The 18,424-nt window shown below is 52.9% G+C and overlaps 1 protein-coding gene and 1 long non-coding RNA gene across 2 annotated transcripts; both read right to left on the bottom strand.

Annotated features, from left to right (window-relative positions):
- Positions 1–125: 125 nt before the first annotated feature.
- On the bottom strand, positions 126–6,700 carry MKRN2OS (MKRN2 opposite strand). Its single transcript, XM_078869194.1, has 5 exons — positions 6,656–6,700; positions 4,515–4,753; positions 4,174–4,223; positions 3,254–3,473; positions 126–768 (listed from the first exon to the last, which is right to left on the bottom strand). Exons 2-5 carry the CDS (start codon positions 4,730–4,732, stop codon positions 306–308), a joined length of 951 nt encoding a protein of 316 aa, XP_078725320.1. The 5' UTR covers positions 4,733–4,753; positions 6,656–6,700; the 3' UTR covers positions 126–305.
- Positions 6,701–9,122: 2,422 nt separating this feature from the next.
- LOC144942556 (uncharacterized) lies at positions 9,123–13,350 on the bottom strand. Its single transcript, XR_013639395.1, has 3 exons — positions 13,324–13,350; positions 11,953–12,093; positions 9,123–9,139 (listed from the first exon to the last, which is right to left on the bottom strand). It is a non-coding gene; the product is annotated as an uncharacterized LOC144942556 (long non-coding RNA).
- Positions 13,351–18,424: the final 5,074 nt, after the last annotated feature.

Here is an 18,424-nt window from a genome sequence, read left to right as displayed (position 1 = left end):
AGAGCGCTCAGCCCAGTGACCTCGCCAATGCGTCATCATTCTCACCATCATCATCATGATCATCATCATTCTTACTATTGTCATCATCAGTGGTCATCATCATCGTGATCATCACATCATCATCCTTATTAGCGGCTTTATTTATTTTATTTTCACAAAATTTCACATTTCACCTGCAAAATCGCGCGAGATGGGGAACAAGTCTGACACAAGACGGGAGTGCTGGGTCTTGCGCCGCGTGCAGAGCGAGAGAGGGAGAGACAGGAGACGATGGGGGGGGGGGGTGTGGAGGTTGGGTCAGGGGGTTACGTGTCAGGGGGGAGGTAGTAGCCGTGGGCGAGCACGTGGGCGAGCACGGCGAGGTAGCGGGAGACGCGGCGCGTCGCCGGCACGAGCACACGCTCCACCAGCCGCAGCCTGGCTCGCTCCCTCCCCGGAACACTCGCAGAGGAGTCACTCCCCGGAACACTCGCAGAGTTACTCGGAGAGCCACTCTCTGTGTTATTCACCGCGTCGCTCGCCGCGTCATTCACTGACACACTCGCCAAATCACTCGCTCCCTCCTCGCTCCTCCTCCTCCTTGCCCCCCTCCCTCCACTCTCCTCTCCCCACCTCTCTCGCGGTGTTGGTTGTGTGCATCCCGTGGGGGGCTCCTCCGTGGGGGGCTCCTCTGTGGGGCTGCCCCACGCGGGCAGTGCCAGCCGCTGCTGCACGAGGGCGAGGAACGCGAGGGCAAAGTCGAAGCAGTTGTGGCCGAGCTCTTCATAGCTGCTCACCACAAAGACAAAGATCCCCCCCACCCGTGTGAAGCTTTTCGCAGACTGTTGGGGCAAGTGTTGTGAGCGAGGAGCAGCGCCTACGAAGGTCGGCACGGCACACAAGGGGGTGGGTGGCCAGCGCCACGCCCGGCTGCCGTGACACATTTAGACACCGCAACAGGTATTATTTGAGGCCCAGTTGACCTAGGGGAAGCCCAGGAGTGGTTCAGATGATTGTCACTGCTGGTGGCCGGGTCGCCAGGTTCGTAGCGCGGTACGACAACCGCTACACCACCGCTCCCTACACTCACCACAAAGACAAAGGTTCCCTGTGTAGCCTTGACGGACTGTTGGGGCAAGTGCTCTTAGCGAGCGCCTATGAAGGCTGGCACGGCACACAAGGAGGGTGGCCAGCGCCACGCCCGGCCGCCTTTGTCTCCCCAGTGGTGATGTTTACACACCACACCAGCTACTCATTTTACCACGTACTAATTTGGGGCTGGGTCGACCTTGGGGCGGCCTGGAACCGATTCAACTAATTGTCACCAGTGTTGTCCACGAGCGGGAATCGAACTCGGTGTGCCCGGTTTGTAGTGCAGTGCGCTAACCGCTACACGACCGCTCCCTACACCACACAGACACACATACAGTGAGGGAAAAAAGTATTTGATCCCCTGCTGATTTTGTACATTTGCCCACTGACAAAGAAATGATCATTCGAAAATTTTAATGGCAGGTTTATTTGAACAGTGAGAGACAGAATAACAAAAAAATCCAGAAAAACGCATGTCAAAAATGTTATAAATTGATTTGCATTTTAATGAGGAAATAAGTATTTGACCCCTCTGCAAAACATGACTTAGTACTTGGTGGCAAAACCCTTGTTGGCAATCACAGAGGTCAGACGTTTCTTGTAGTTGGCCACCAGGTTTGCACACATCTCAGGAGGGATTTTGTCCCACTCCTCTTTGCAGATCTTCTCCAAGTCATTAAGGTTTCGAGGCTGACGTTTGGCAACTCGAACCTTCAGCTTCCTCCACAGATTTTCTATGGGATCAAGGTCTGGAGACTGGCTAGGCCACTCCAGGACCTTAATGTGCTTCTTCTTGAGCCACTCCTTTGTTGCCTTGGCCGTGTGTTTTGGGTCATTGTCATGCTGGAATACCCATCCACGACCCATTTTCAATGCCCTGGCTGAGGGAAGGAGGTTCTCACCCAAGATGTGACGGTACATGGCCCCGTCCATCGTCCCTTTGATGCGGTGAAGTTGTCCTGTCCCCTTAACAGAAAAACACCCCCAAAGCATAATGTTTCCACCTCCATGTTTGACGGTGGGGATGGTGTTCTTGGGGTCATAGGCAGCATTCCTCCTCCAAACACGGCGAGTTGAGTTGATGCCAAAGAGCTCCATTTTGGTCTCATCTGACCACAACACTTTCACCCAGTTGTCCTGAATCATTCAGATGTTCATTGGCAAACTTCAGACGTGCTTTCTTGAGCAGGGGGACCTTGCGAGCGCTGCAGGATTTCAGTCCTTCACGGCGTAGTGTGTTACCAACTGTTTTCTTGGTGACTATGGTCCCAGCTGCCTTGAGATCATTGACAAGATCCTCCTGTGTAGTTCTGGGATGATTCCTCACCGTTCTCATGATCATTGCAACTCCACGAGGTGAGATCTTGCATGGAGCCCCAGGCCAAGGGAGATTGACAGTTCTTTTGTGTTTCTTCCATTTGCGAATAATCGCACCAACTGTTGTCACCTTCTCACCAAGCTGCTTGGCGATGGTCTTGTAGCCCATTCCAGCCTTGTGTAGGTCTACAACCTTGTCCCTGACATCCTTGGAGAGCTCTTTGGTCTTGGCCATGGTGGAGAGTTTGGAATCTGATTGATTGATTGCTTCTGTGAACAGGTGTCTTTTATACAGGTAACAAGCTGAGATTAGGAGCACTCCCTTTAAGAGTGTGCTCCTAATCTCAGCTCCTTACCTGTATAAAAGACACCTGGGAGCCAGAAATCTTTCTGATTGAGAGGGGGTCAAATATTTATTTCCCTCATTAAAATGCAAATCAATTTATAACATTTTTGACATGCGTTTTTCTGGATTTTGTTGTTGTTATTTTGTCTCACTGTTCAAATAAACCTACCATTAAAATTATAGACTGATCATTTATTTGTCAATGGGCAAACGTACAAAATCAGCAAGGGATCAAATACTGTTTTCCCTCACTGTACGTGCACACACACACACGTGTGCACACACACAGACAAACACAGACACACACACAGACACACATACAGACACACAGACACACACAGACACACACACAGACACACACAGACACACACACAGACACACACACAGATACACACACACGCATCTTGTGTGTGCACACACAGACACACACACAGACACACACAGACAGACACACAGACACACACACACGCATCGTGTGTGTGTCAGTGTGTGTCTGTGCATGTCTGTGTGTGTGTCTACCTCTCGCTGCTCCACTCCGCGCTCTGGGCCATGGCCTCCAAATGCGAGTCCCAGAGCGGGTTACCGGCCCCCCAGCCCCCCCCAAGCCCCCACCCCCAAGCCCCCCAGGGCTCCCCTGACCCCTGGGGTGCGATGCAATCTTGCAGGGGCACACAGACGCAGGACCCCCATCCACAGGCGTCGCGAGAGACGCCCCCCTCCCAGAAGTGATACACCCCACCTGCGAACGACATCAACGACATCAACGACAACGCCGCCGCCATCGCAACATCGTCACCAGTGCGGGAGGAATCCGGTGAGCGATGAAGCTCATTATTCACAGGTGTCCACCAGGAGGAGGGCCACAGGGTCAGAGCGCTCCGACAGCAAACAGGACAAAGACGCGATCGGAGTGCAAAGTTTCGGAAAGGTAAACAGATCCTTACTAAAAGTGAATGAAACTAAACATTTATTTTTATCTTACCAGGAAAAGCCCACTTCTTGTTCTGACCACAAATGATAGCTCAACGAAGTGGGATTATCGCGTGAAAATTGATAGCAGCAAAACATTGATGAGGCCACCACCACCACTCGTCACCACCGTCACTCATCACCACCACCACTCATCACCACCACCACTCATCACCACCACCACTCATCACCACCACCACTCATCACCACCACCACTCATCACCACCACCACTCAACACCACCACCACTCATCACCACCACCACTCATCAACACCGTCACTCAACACCACCACCACTCAACACCACCATCACTCAACACCACCATCACTCATCACTCATCACCACTCATCACTCAACACCACCATCACTCATCACCACCATCACTCATCACCACCATCACTCATCACCACCACCACTCATCACCACCATCACAATCATTAATTTCAACCATCACTCATCACCCATCGCACCTTGGGAGTCGCTGATGCCAACGTGCAGGTCCACTCCTTCATGGTAGTCACTGCGAACAACATCAACATCGCCATCAACATAGCATCATCACCACCACCAACAATGGCATCATCTTCTTGGTTCTTTCGGTAAAGTCACGTAGAAGGGAAATAATAAAATAATAAAAGTAAAACATATTAAAATATTTTAAAATGTTATATTTTTATTATTTTATTATTTCCCTTCTACGTGACTTTACCGAAAGAACCAAGAATATGAATTCCTGCAGTCACGAAAGCTCTAAATCGAAATGTCATCATCATAAACATCACCCCCCCCCCTCTCCGCCCCTGTGGCTCACGTGAGGAAGGCCCCCCGCGTGGGCCGCACGGCCAGCTGATGTGGGGAGCTGTGGGCGCTGGAGAGGGGGGCTCGGAGGCTCACGGGGGGCTCGGGGAGGGGGGCCCCCCCGAGGGAAGCCCCGCAGAGCGGACACAGCGGGGGGACCCGCACCCCCACCACCACGCGGGGGCCGCAGTGCGAGAAGAGCACGAGACTCGGGGGGGGTGCTGCCGACATCCACGTGCACCCCACAACCACCTACACACAACAATCACCACGTCACAACCACCTACACACAACAACAACAACACAACAACACAACCACGTCACAACCACCTACACACAACAACAACAACACAACCACCATGTCACAACCACCTCGACACAACTACCATGTCACAACCACAACACTACAACCACCACGTCACAACCACACAACACTACCACAACCACAACCACCTACACACAACAACAACACAACCACCACGTCACAACCACAACACTACTACCACCACGTCACAACCACACAACACTACCACACAACACTACCACAACCACAACCACCTACACACAACAACAACAATCACCACGTCACAACCACCTACACACAACAACACAACCACCACGTCACAACCACCTCGACATAACTACCATGTCACAACCACAACACTACCACAACCACCACAGCACAACAACACAATCACCACGTCACAACCACCTACACACAACAACAACACAACAACACAACCACCATGTCACAACCACCTACACACAACAACACAACCACCATGTCACAACCACCTACACACAACAACACAACAACAATCACCATGTCACAACCACCTACACACAACAACACAACAACACAATCACCATGCCACAACCACCTACACACAACAACACAACCACCATGTCACAATCACCTACACACAACAAGACAACCACCTACACACAACAACACAACAACAATCACCACGTGACAACCACCTCGACACAACTACCATGTCACAACCAGAACACAACAACCACCTACACACAACAACACAACCACCATGTGACAACCACCTCGACACAACTACCATGTCACAACCACAACACTACCACCACCACGTCACAACCACACAACACTACCACAACCACCTACACACAACAACAACACAACAACAATCACCATGTCACAACCACCTACACACAACTACCATGTCACAACCACACAACACTACCACCACCACGTCACAACCACACAACACTACCACAACCACCTACACACAACACAACCACCATGTCACAACCACCTACACACAACAACACAACAACAACACAACCACCATGTCACAACCACCTCGACACAACTACCATGTCACAACCAGAACACTACAACCACCACCACCACAGCACAACCACACAACACTACCACAACCACCTACACACACCAACACAACCACTTACACACCAACACAACAACACAATCACCATGTGACAACCACCTCGATGCAACTACCACCACCATGTCACAACCACATTGACAACTACCATGTCACAACCAGAACACTACAACCACCACCACGTCACAACCACACAACACTACCACAACCACCTACACACACCAATACAACCACCTACACACACCAACACAACCACCAATCACCACGTCACAACCACCAATCACCACGTCACAACCACAACCACCTCGACGCAACAACAACCAGGTCACAACCACAAAACACTACCACAACCACCCACATGCAATAACCACCACCATGTCACAGCCACAACCTCCTGGACACAACAACCACCATGTCACAACCACAACACGGCAACACTACCACCACCACCACCACCACACTGATCACCACCACCACCACACTGACACAACACTCACCACCACCACCACACTCACCACCACCACCACACTAACCACCACCACCACACTGATCACCACCACCACACTCACCACCACCGCACTGACCACCACCACCACACTGACACCACCACCACCACACTGACACAACACTCACCACCACACTAACCACCACCACCACCACACTGACCACCACCACCACACTCACCACCACATTGACCACCACCACCACACTCACCACCACCACCACACTCACCAGCACCACCACCACACTCACCACCACCACCACCGCACTGTACCTGCACCACGCGCCGTGTTGCTGCCCCCGGCCCCCCTCTTCCGCGTCCGCGTTCACTGTCCCCGGTCACGTGACGCGGGTACAGTTCCCGCCAAAATTCAAATGCGGCGCGCGCTCCGCCCCCTCGCCCCGCCTCTCACCCCGCCCCTCGCTCCACTCGCCCCCCCCCCTCGCCCCTCACCCCGCCCCTCGCTCTACTCGCTCCGCCCCCTCGCCCCGCCCCTCACCCCGCCCCTCACCCCGCCCCCTCGCTCCACTCGCCCCGCCCCCTCGCTCACACTCCACTCCACTCGTTCACACTCCACTCACTCGGAGTCACGAGTGTCGCTCTCCCCGCTGTTTAATTGGAGCTCCACACGCGGACGCCGACCACGCGAGGCTGAGTGTGTCACAAGCCCCCCTCGGGAGAGGGCACCACCACACACCTGCCCCTCCACATACCAAATACCGACATTTTAGACGCGTCCCATCAGCCTCCTGCGAGTGCATCGCTTCAGTCAAACTTCGGACCACTTTCGACATTGAGCCTCTCAGCAGCAGCAGATTTGTGCTCCCCTTGAACCATTCCTGGCCAACTTCCCACATGTTTATAGGCGAGGACCCTCAGACATGGGTCTGGCACGACACAGAACCATGATACACCCACACTGCCCCCACGCTCATGACGGGTGAGTGTGTGGGGTGTGTGGGGCGAGTTGCAAGGGGGGTGTGGGGTCGACTCAGGGTCGACTCGAGGTCGACTTGAGTCAAGAGTCGCCGCTGACTCCCCCAGTCTCTGAGACCAGCGCCATCGTCCTGTGAGGTACCGCCTCGGTCCATCTTAGTCACCCCTCAGACCACCTCAATCCACCCTCAGTCCACCTCCATCCACCCTCAGTCCATCTTAGTCACCCCTCAGACCACCTCTCAGTCCACCTCAAACCACCCCCAGCCTACCTCAAACCACCCTCAGTCCACCTCAATCCACCCCCAGTCCATCTCAAACCACCCTCAGTCCATCTCAGTCACCCCTCAGACCATCTCTCAGTCCACCCTCAATCCACCGTCAATCCACCCTCAGTCCATCTCAGTCACCCCTCAGACCATCTCTCAGTCCACCCTCAATCCACCCTCAATCCACCCCCAGTCCACCTCAATCCACCCTCAGTCCATCTCAAACCACCCTCAGTCCATCTCAGTCACCCCTCAGACCATCTCTCAGTCCACCTCAAACCACCCTCAGTCCATCTCAGTCACCCCTCAGACCATCTCTCAGTCCACCCTCAATCCACCCTCAGTCCACCTCAATCCACCCCCAGCCCACCTCAAACCACCCTCAGTCCACTCCATCCACTTCTCAGCCCACCTCAATCCACCCTCAACCCACCTCAATCTACCCCTCAGTCCAGCTAATCATCACTCAGTCCACCCTCAGTCCACCTTAGTCACCCCTCAGTCCACCCTCAGTGACCCCGAAGCACTTCACTATCTTACCTATTATTATTATTACCATGCTCCAGTATATCAATATTATTACATACATTTAAATAGCGAGTAACCGATCCCTGAGCCAATAACCGATGTTTGGAAGCGGTTACCGATCTCGATTTGAAGTTTCCGTGACTGCAGATATCCAAACTCTTTGATTCTTTCAGTAAAGTCACGTGGGTAGAAAATAAAAAATAAATTTCTTTTGTAATAAAACAAATTTATTTAGTTTTATTTTCTACCTACAAATGTATTTTGTTTTATTTTCGACCTACAAATGTATTTTGTTTTATTTTCTACCTACAAATTTATTTTGTTTAATTTTCTACCTACAAATTTATTTTGTTTGATTTTCTACCTACAAATTTATTTTGTTTGATTTTCTACCTACAAATTTATTTAGTTTTATTTTATACCTACAAATGTATTTTGTTTTATTTTCTACCTACAAATTTATTTAGTTTTATTTTTTACCTACAAATGTATTTTGTTTTATTTTCTACCTACAAATGTATTTTGTTTTATTTTCTACCTACAAATGTATTTTGTTTTATTATCGACCTACATATTTATTTTGTTTGATTTTCTACCTACAAATGTATTTTGTTTGATTTTCTACCTACAAATTTATTTTGTTTAATTTTCTACCTACAAATGTTTTTTGTTTTATTTTCTACCCACAAATTTATTTTGTTTTATTTTCTACCTACGTGACTTTACCGAAAGAACCAAAGAGTAAGCGGTTACCGGTTTCACCCCACCCCACCCCCGACCCCTCCTCAGTCGAACTCGGTCTCGATGTCGTCCTCCATGAGTCGCTCCCTCTCCGCGGGGCCCTCCTCCTCCTCGTCCATGGCCCCTCCCCCCATGCTGGCGAGACGCCACAACGTGAAGGCCGCGAGGCCTCCCAGGGCAAGGCCCCCAGCGGCCACCGAGACCGGGAGGCCCAAGGCCCGGGGCCCGTCCAGGAGGAGCAGCGAGCAGACGGCCCCCAGCCACGCGGCCAACATCAGGGGCACTGCAGCAGCAGCAGCAGCAGCAGCAAGAGAAACAACCCATCCATCAGATTCACCATGGAAGTGGAGAAATATGGCAAACTACCGTTCTTAGATATTCTGTTTGAGAAGAGACCTGACGGATCCTTGGGACATTCTGTCTACAGGAAAGCCACCCACACAGATTCCTACTTGGAACCTGATTCCCACCACCACCCGTCTCAAAAGAATTCTCTCATCAAAACGCTATACCACAGAGCTCATGGCATTTCTGACCAACACCACCTGGCCAGTGAATTAAAACATGTACATCGGGCCCTCAAGATGAACGGATACTCTGACCGCACCATCCGCCAAGCTGTTTCCCCCACCATACAGAAACAGCCTCTTGAAACTCCGATCAAAACTATCACGTTGCCATACATAGCAGGCGTGGCCAAAAAGATCTCCAAAATTCTAAACAAACATAAGATCCAAGTCCGATTCAGTACAGTACATAAAATCCGTGATCTAATTCCATCTGTGAAGGATGTCATTCCTGACGTGCAATACCCTGAAGTCTATAAACTGAGTTGCAGCTGTGGTGATTGTTACATTGGGGAAACGAAACGTCATATCCCTAATCGCGTCCGCGAGCACAAATCAGATCTGAAACACGGAAAAATTGAGTCTTTGGCCGTTGCCGATCATTGCTACAACGCTGTGGGCTCTCATGAGATTGTCTTTTCCGAGACCAAGGTGCTCTGCAAACCTTCTGGCTACCATCAGAGGTTTGTGCACGAAGCCATCCAGATATACAAACACAGACATAACTTCAACCGTGATGATGGGTACAAACTGAGTAATCATTGGAAAGATGCCATTAACCATGCAAAAAAGAGTTAACTACACATATTAGTAGGTTTTTACTCTTTAAACTGGTACAAAAACTGACACCTTTATACAAGGCATCATGTTTGCAATAACCACAACACAAGCCGTCAAAATGTAAACAAAAAGAAACAACTCTGATAATGATAATGATATGCACTGCCATTGAAGTGCATATCATTATCAGAGTTGTTTCTTTTTGTTTGCATTTTGACTGCTTGTGTTGTGGTTATTGCAAATAGGATGCCTTGTATAAAGGTATCACTTTTTGTACCAGTTTAAAGGGTAAAAACCTACTACTATATTTTGCCACTGGTAAAGGAGGTGTCATAGTGTCAATGCTTAACTACACATATTTGTACCATCTTATCTGACAGGTACTATTCTACTTTACCGAGTGTTGACATCCCCAGCGTTTACCAGTGTTGCTGACTTTTATGCTTATTATAAGCTAACACCGGCCACAACCATGAGTCGATGTGCACCATTGTTCTCTCTTAATTCTAGATTTGAAGCTTTCGTGACTGCAAGGATTCATATTCTTAGGTTTTTTCGGTAAAGTCACGTAGGTAAAAAATTAAAATTAATAAAAGTAAAATAAAATAAAAATCACGACGTTTCGGAGGCAACACAAGCTTCCGTCTTCAGGTGGGAACGTCGTGATTTTTATTTCATTTTAATTTTACTTTTATTAATTTAAATTTTTTATCTACGTGACTTTACCAGAAAAAACCTAAGAATATGGTCTCTCGTAGCCCCGCTCCCCAGGACCATCAGGCCATCCCCCTGGCTACCACATTCAGACAAGCCCCTCACCCCCTCCCTCCCTTAACTTGTATTTAAGGGCTTGCCTCTTGGATTTTATCCTCACTTAATACAGTAAATTCAGCTGTTGATGGTCCCACCTGATGACGGAGACTTGTGTTGCCTCCGAAACGTCGTGATTTATTATTTTATTTCAATTATTATTTATTATTATTTTTTACCTACGTGACTTTACCGAAAAAACCTAAGAGTATGAATCCTTGCAGTCACGAAAGCTTCAAATCTAGAAACAATGGGGCCGTCCATAAATGACGTCACGCACCTAGGGGGGGGGCAGACATTTGTGACGATGTGTGACGAGGGAGGGGGATTTGAGAAATGTGACGTCACGTAAAAATGCGCAACTTTAAATAAATATAGACAACACATTCTACTTAATTGAGTGTGAGTGAATGGGTGAGTTGGTGAATGAATAAGTGTGTGAGTGAATGGGTGAGTTGGTGAATGAATGAGTGAGTGTTTGAGCTTGCAACTGAATGAGTGCGTGAATGGGTGAGTGTGTGAGTGAATAGGTGAGTTGGTGAATGAATGAGTGAGTGTGTGAGTGAATGGGTGAGCTTGCAACTGAATGAGTGAGTGTGTGAGTGAATGGGTGAGTGTGTGAGTGAATGGGTGAGTTGATGAATGAGTGAGTGTTTGAGCTTGCAACTGAATGAGTGAGTGTGTGAGTGAATGGGTGAGTTGGTGAATGAATGAGTGAGTGTGTGAGTGAGTGAGTCGGTGAATGAATGAGTGAGTGTGTGAGTGAGTGAGTTGGCGAGTGAATGAGTGAGTGTGTGAGTGAGTCGGTGAGTTGGCGAGTGAATGAGTGAGTGTGTGAGTGAGTGAGTCGGTGAGTGAATGAGTGAGTGTGTGAGTGAGTGAGTTGGCGAGTGAATGAGTGAGTGTGTGAGTGAGTCGGTGAGTTTGCGAGTGAATGAGTGAGTGTGTGAGTGTGTGAGTGAGTGAGTCGGTGAGTGAATGTGTGAGTGTGTGAGTGAATGGGTGAGTTGGTGAATGACTGAGTGAGTGTGTGAGTGAGTGGGTGAGTTGGCGAGTGAATGAGTGAGTGTGTGAGTGAATGGGTGAGTCGGTGAATTAATTAATTAGTGAATGAGTGAGTGTGAGTGAGTGAGTCGGTGAGTTGGCGAGTGAGCCGTACGTGCTAGGAGCTGCAGGGCGAGCGAGTGTGACACGTCGAGGCAGGGAGGCGAGGCGAGGGTGGTGAAGAGGGTGAGCGCCACGGCTGCCGCGGACACAGCCGCGCCCGCCACGGCCACACGGCCCATGGCGAACAGCACCACTGCGGCACACCACGTCAGGATACCCCACGCAGTCACAGCAATGGGGCGTGAGGGTGGGTGAGGTGAGGGTGGGTGAGGGTGACGTGAGGGTGAGGTGAGGGTGGGTGAGGTGAGGGTGGGTGAGGGTGAGGTGAGGGTGGGTGAGGGTGAAGTGAGGGTGGGTGAGGGGATGTGAGGTGAGGGTGAGGTGAGGGTGGGTGAGGGTGGGTGAGGGTGAGGTGAGGGTGAGGTGAGGGTGAGGGTGGGTGAGGTGAGGGTGGGTGAGGTGAGGGTGGGTGAGGGTGAGGTGAGGGTGGGTGAGGTGAGGGTGGGTGGGTGGGTGAGGGTGAGTAAGGTGAGGGTGAGGTGAGGGTGAGGTGAGGTGAGGGTGGGTGAGGGTGAGGTGAGGGTGGGTGAGGGTGAGGTGAGGGTGGGTGAGGGGATGTGAGGTGAGGGTGAGGTGAGGGTGGGTGAGGGTGAGGTGAGGGTGAGGTGAGGGTGAGGGTGAGGTGAGGGTGAGGGTGGGTGAGGTGAGGGTGGGTGAGGTGAGGATGGGTGAGGGTGAGGTGAGGGTGGGTGAGGTGAGGGTGGGTGGGTGAGGGTGAGTAAGGTGAGGGTGAGGTGAGGGTGAGGTGAGGTGAGGGTGGGTGAGGTTGGGTGAGGTGAGGGTGAGGTGAGGGTGGGTGAGGGTGAGGTGAGGGTGAGTGAGGGTGGGTGAGGGTGAATAAGGTGAGGGTGAGGTGAGGGTGAGGTGAGGGTGAGGTGAGGGTGGGTGAGGGTGGGTGAGGTGAGGGTGGGTAGGGTGGGTGAGGTGAGGGTGGGTGAGGGTGAGGTGAGGTGAGGGTGGGTGAGGGTGGGTGAGGGTGAGTGAGGGTGTGGTGAGGGTGAGGTAAGGGTGAGGTGGGGGTGAGGTGAGGGTGAGGTGAGATGAGGGTGAGGTGAGGGTGAAGTGAGGTGAGGGTGGGTGAGGGTCAGGTGAGGGTGGGTGAGGTGAGGGTGGGTGAGGGTGGGTGAGGGTGAGGTGAGGTGAGGGTGAGGTGAGGGTGAGGTGAGGTGAGGGTGGGTGAGGTGAGGGTGTAGTGAGGGTTAGGGTTGGTGAGGGTGAGTGAGGGTGAGGTGAGGGTGGGTGAGGTGAGGGTGAGGTGAGGGTTAGGGTTGGTGAGGGTGAGGTGAGGGTTGGTGAGGGTGAGGTGAGGGTTGGTGAGGGTGAGGGTGAGGGTTGGTGAGGGTGAACTGTGTGTGTGTGTCACCGCTAGCTTGTTTGATGTCCACCCGCGTCTCCTTTTTTCCCTCCTCCCTCTTCCACGCGGAGAAGAGACCAAGACGCAGTTGCACCTAGAGGGAGAGGCAGGGCCACCCTGACCCGTGTCACCCTGACCCGTGTCACCTTGTCCCGTGTCACCCTGACCCGTGTCACCCTGACCCGTGTCACCATCACCCGTGCCACCCTGACCCGTGTCACCCTGACCCGTGTCACCCTAACCCGTGTCACTATCACCCGTGCCACCCTGACCCGTGTCACCCTGGCCCGTGTCACCATGACCCGTGTCACCCTGACTCGTGTCACCTTCAAATGGGTTACCCTGACCCGTGTCACCATCACCCGTGTCACCATGACCCGTGTCACCCTGACCCGTGTCACCCTGACCCGTGTCACCATCACCCGTGTCACCCTGACCCGTGTCACCTTAACATGGGTTACACTGACCCGTGTCACCCTGACCCGTGTCACCATGACCCGTGTCACCCTGACCCGTGTCACCCTGACATGGTCTATACTCTATACTAACCCGTGTCACCCTGACCCGTGTCACCCTGACCCGTGTCACCCTGACATGGTCTATACTAACCCGTGTCACCCTGACCCGTGTCACCCTGACCCGTGTCACCCTGACATGGTCTATACTAACCCGTGTCACCATGACCCGTGTCACCCTGACCCGTGTCACCCTGACATGGTCTATACTAACCCGTGTCACCCTGACCCGTGTATTTTGTTGAACCTTTTTCGCACCGTACGTAGCCAACCGTGCTCATCGGAGGTGTGGGGGAAGGACAACAAAATGGACTCAAGAAGCGGTTCTAAATGTCACCCTCACCTGGATCACCTTGACCATTACCTGGGTCACTGTAGCCCTGATCTGGGTCACCATCAACAAAACAGATTCATTTTCGGGTTGTGTTTAGCCTCGAGTAAGAACATAGATGGATGAGGGATGTGGTGTGCCGGGAGCAGAAATGTGTTTCCAACGTCAATCCAACCTGAGTCCACTCAATCCACCCTCAATCCACCCTCAATCCACCCTCAGTCCACCTCAATTCACCCTCAATGCAACTCAATCCACCCTCAATCCACCCTCAGTCCACCCTCAATTCATCCTTAGTCCACTCAATCCACCCCTAATTCACCCTCAATTCACCCTTAGTCCACTCAATCCACCCCTAATTCACCCTCAATTCACCCTCAATCCACCATGGGTCGTGGCCTGCCCCAGGTGAGTCGACTACCTTGGGCCCTGGCGGGCCGCTGGGGCCCGTGAAGGAGGCGGTGGTGGTCGTGGTGGTCGTGGTGGTGTTGGTGAGGCCCCAGGAGGATGAGAGGAGTGCGGAGCCCCAGGCCAGGAGGGAGAGAACTCCCAGCAGAGCGGGCAGCAGGGACACGCACTGGGGCACTGCGGCTAGCGGGGGTGGGGTCAGGGGGTCATCGGGGGGGGGGGGTCAGGGGGTCATCCGGGGGGGTGGATTGAGACAGAGAGTGAGGCATAGGGGGCCCTGCCGAGTTTATAGGAGGCGATTCTGCTGCTGTTGCGATCTCAGTTGAGATATTTTGTTTGTTAAATATCAGCATTGCGGGGCTGTGGTTTGGCCGATAGCGGTTCCACTGGGCGTGTTGGTTTAGCAATGCGAGGAGGAAACCGGAGAACCCGCAGGAAACCCCACGCAGAGCAGGGGGAGAGAGATGGAGAGAGAGAAAGACAGCTTAGATACTCCACACAGAGTGGAGCGCCCGGGTTGGGAACCGAACCCAGGCGCGTCTCGCTGTGAGGCGTAGCAAGCGTCACTCACTCGCCCAGACACGAGGGTGTGAGCCTTGTTAGCGAGCACCTATTAAGGCCGGCACGGCACACGAGGGGATGGGGTGCCCAGCACCAAACCCGGCCGCCTTTGTCTCCCCAGTGCTGGTGTTTACCCCTACGTGCCAGGTACACATTTAACGCTGAGTCGACCTAAGCTAGAGACCCAGGACCGGTTCAAATAAGCTTCACTGGTGTTGAGCGTGAGCGGGAATCGAACTCGGGTCGCCGGGTTCAAAGCTGGACATCTGTGGAAAAAGAGCTTTATAGCTGATCGGATTCCTCCAGCATAAATAAATATGGTGATTATGATAGCGCAGTGCGCTAACCACTTCGCCACCAGTCCGCACGAATACAATACAGTACTTTGTAAATACACACAAACACACACACCCATCGTTGTTGCCGGAGGGCGACTGCCACCAACTGCCTCCAACTGCCCCAGTCACCTCACGGTGCACCTAGCCGGGCACCGCCCAGCGGCGTCCTGCACGAGCCTCCTCCTCCTCCTCCAGAGGCCTCCGATCTGGACACCGCCTCTGTCACGAGTCGTGGGTGAGTGGGTGGGGTGGTGAGTGGGTGGGGTGGTGAGTGGGTTTGTGTGAGAGTGGGTGGGGTGGTGAGTGGGTTTGTGTGTAAGTTGGTGAGTGGGTTTGTGTGTGAGTGGGTGGGGTGGTGAGTGGGTTTGTGTGAGAGTGGGTGGGGTGGTGAGTGGGTGGGGTGGTGAGTGGGTTTGTGTGTGAGTTGGTGAGTGGGTTTGTGTGTGAGTGGGTGGGGTGGTGAGTGGGTTTGTGTGTGAGTGGGTGGGGTGGTGAGTGGGTGGGGTGGTGAGTGGGTTTGTGTGAGAGTGGGTGGGGTGGTGAGTCGGTTTGTGTGTGAATGGGTTTGTGTGTGAGTGGGTGGGGTGGTGAGTGGGTTTGTGTGTGAGTGGGTGGGGTGGTGAGTGGGTGGGGTGGTGAGTGGGTTTGTGTGAGAGTGGGTGGGGTGGTGAGTGGGTTTGTGTGAGAGTGGGTGGGGTGGTGAGTGGGTTTGTGTGTGAGTTGGTGAGTGGGTTTGTGTGTGAGTGGGTGGGGTGGTGAGTGGGTTTGTGTGTGAGTGGGTGGGGTGGTGAGTGGGTGGGGTGGTGAGTGGGTTTGTGTGAAAGTGGGTGGGGTGGTGAGTGGGGTTGTGTGCGAGTCGGTGGGTTGGTGAGTGGGTTTCTGTGTGAGTGGGTGGGGTGGTGAGTGGGTTTCTGTGCGAGTGGGTGGGGTGGTGAGTAGGTTTCTGTGTGAGTGGGTGGTTTGGTGAGTGGGTTTCTGTGCGAGTGGGTGGGGTGGTGAGTGGGTTTCTGTGTGGGTGAGTTGGTGAGTGGGTTTCTGTGTGAGTGGGTGGGGTGGTGAGTGGGTTTGTGTGTGAGTGGGTGGGGTGGTGAGTGGGGTTGTGTGCGAGTCGGTGGGTTGGTGAGTGGGTTTCTGTGTGAGTGGGTGGGGTGGTGAGTGGGTTTCTGTGCGAGTGGGTGGGGTGGTGAGTAGGTTTCTGTGTGAGTGGGTGGTTTGGTGAGTGGGTTTCTGTGCGAGTGGGTGGGGTGGTGAGTGGGTTTCTGTGTGGGTGAGTTGGTGAGTGGGTTTCTGTGTGAGTGGGTGGGGTGGTGAGTGGGGTTGTGTGCGAGTCGGTGAGTTGGTGAGTGGGTTTCTGTGTGAGTGGGTGGGGTGGTGAGTGGGTTTCTGTGCGAGTGGGTGGGGTGGTGAGTGGGTTTCTGTGTGGGTGAGTTGGTGAGTGGGTTTCTGTGCGAGTGGGTGGGTTGGTGAGTGGGTTTGTGTGTGGGCGAGTTGGTGAGTGTATTTCTGCGTGAGTGGCTGGGTGAGTGGGTTTGGGTGAGTGAGTTAGTGAGTGGGTGAGCGAGTTCACGTTTCCTTTGCCCGAGTGATCAAACACAAAGTGCAGCAGTGATGGCCCCAAGAGGAGCGGCGCAAGTTGTCCATCGCGACCTATGTGCCGTCCACCAACCTACACGTCTTTCACACCGTACCGTGCTAATCGGAGGCAGCAGCGAGAGTTGGTGGCTGACACACACACACAGGTGCGAAACCCCCGTCCGTGGGTGTCAAGGAGCTAGACCCCGGCTCTCCAGAAGGCAGTACGGAAAAGTGGGAACTCCAATTGTACGGGGATAGCGCGTTTCCTCCTCGCACGCGTGGGGCATCTCCAGGTGTTCCGGTTTCCTCTCACTTGTACAGAGTATTAATTATATATTTTTTGGATTTTTCTGTTTGCGCATCGTCACTTTAAGATGTTTTCTTGTTCATGTTTTTGTTTGTTGCGGTTGCACCCGATTCCAGAGCCGAATGGCTCACAGGGCTATTCAAAATAAATGAAACTGAAAAGAAATTGGTCAACACCTTGATAGAGGAATGCAGAGCTGGGGCATTGTCGATAGCGTGAACTCGTCACTGCTTTGGCTGCTGCCTTCCTGCTCGTCTGCGGTTCTTCCTGATCGCACCTCAGAGTTGCCCTCTCTCTCTCGCTCGAGAGAGTGGACGTTTGCCCCTTCCTACGCGACCCCATCGAGTCGTCCCGGCTGTGTCGGGTGGTGGAGGGCGCACGAGACCAATGCAATAATTGCAACGTGCAACACCGGCTCGCTCCCGTCGAGGGCTCGGGGGAGTGCTGAGATTTCATACGCGGCGCACCAAGTCTTCATTTGAGGCCGAGTGGACCCAGGGGAGGGCCTGGGACAAGGTTGGAATATCAGGTGAGATCGAGAATTGGGTGACCGGGTCCCGTAGCGCAGCGCGCTAATCACGGCGCCACCGCTCCCCCCCCCCCCACACACACACACGCAGAGTGATACGTGTGAATCTTTATTTGCTTAGATACGTGTGGAGCGCACGGTGTCAAACACGGCGCACAGCAGCAGCGGCAGCAGCTACTGCTGCGTATGGGTAAAACAGAGACGCACAGGACTGGCCAAGAGGCCAGGGCAACACAACACACACCACACACACCACACACACACCACTACACACCACACACTACACACACCACTACGTACACAATATACAACACAAAAACTCACCCCCCCCCCCCACCACTTCCCACACATCCCCATAGCCTCAACAGGCTGTTTGGGGGCGAGCGCTTTTAGCGAGCAGCAGACATCAAGGCCAAGACGTCACACACACGGGGGGAGATGGGCGACCAGCAACACGGCAGACCGCCCCCTCGTCCTCCCAGTGGCGATGTTCATTTACAGAGCCGAGGCGCTCGTTTTTAAGGTCGAGTCGACCTAGGGGAGAGG

Source organism: Lampetra fluviatilis, chromosome 27, assembly GCF_964198595.1.
Source record: "Lampetra fluviatilis chromosome 27, kcLamFluv1.1, whole genome shotgun sequence".
Taxonomy (NCBI): Eukaryota; Metazoa; Chordata; class Hyperoartia; order Petromyzontiformes; family Petromyzontidae; genus Lampetra; species Lampetra fluviatilis.
This window is presented reverse-complemented; position numbering and strand designations above follow the sequence as displayed.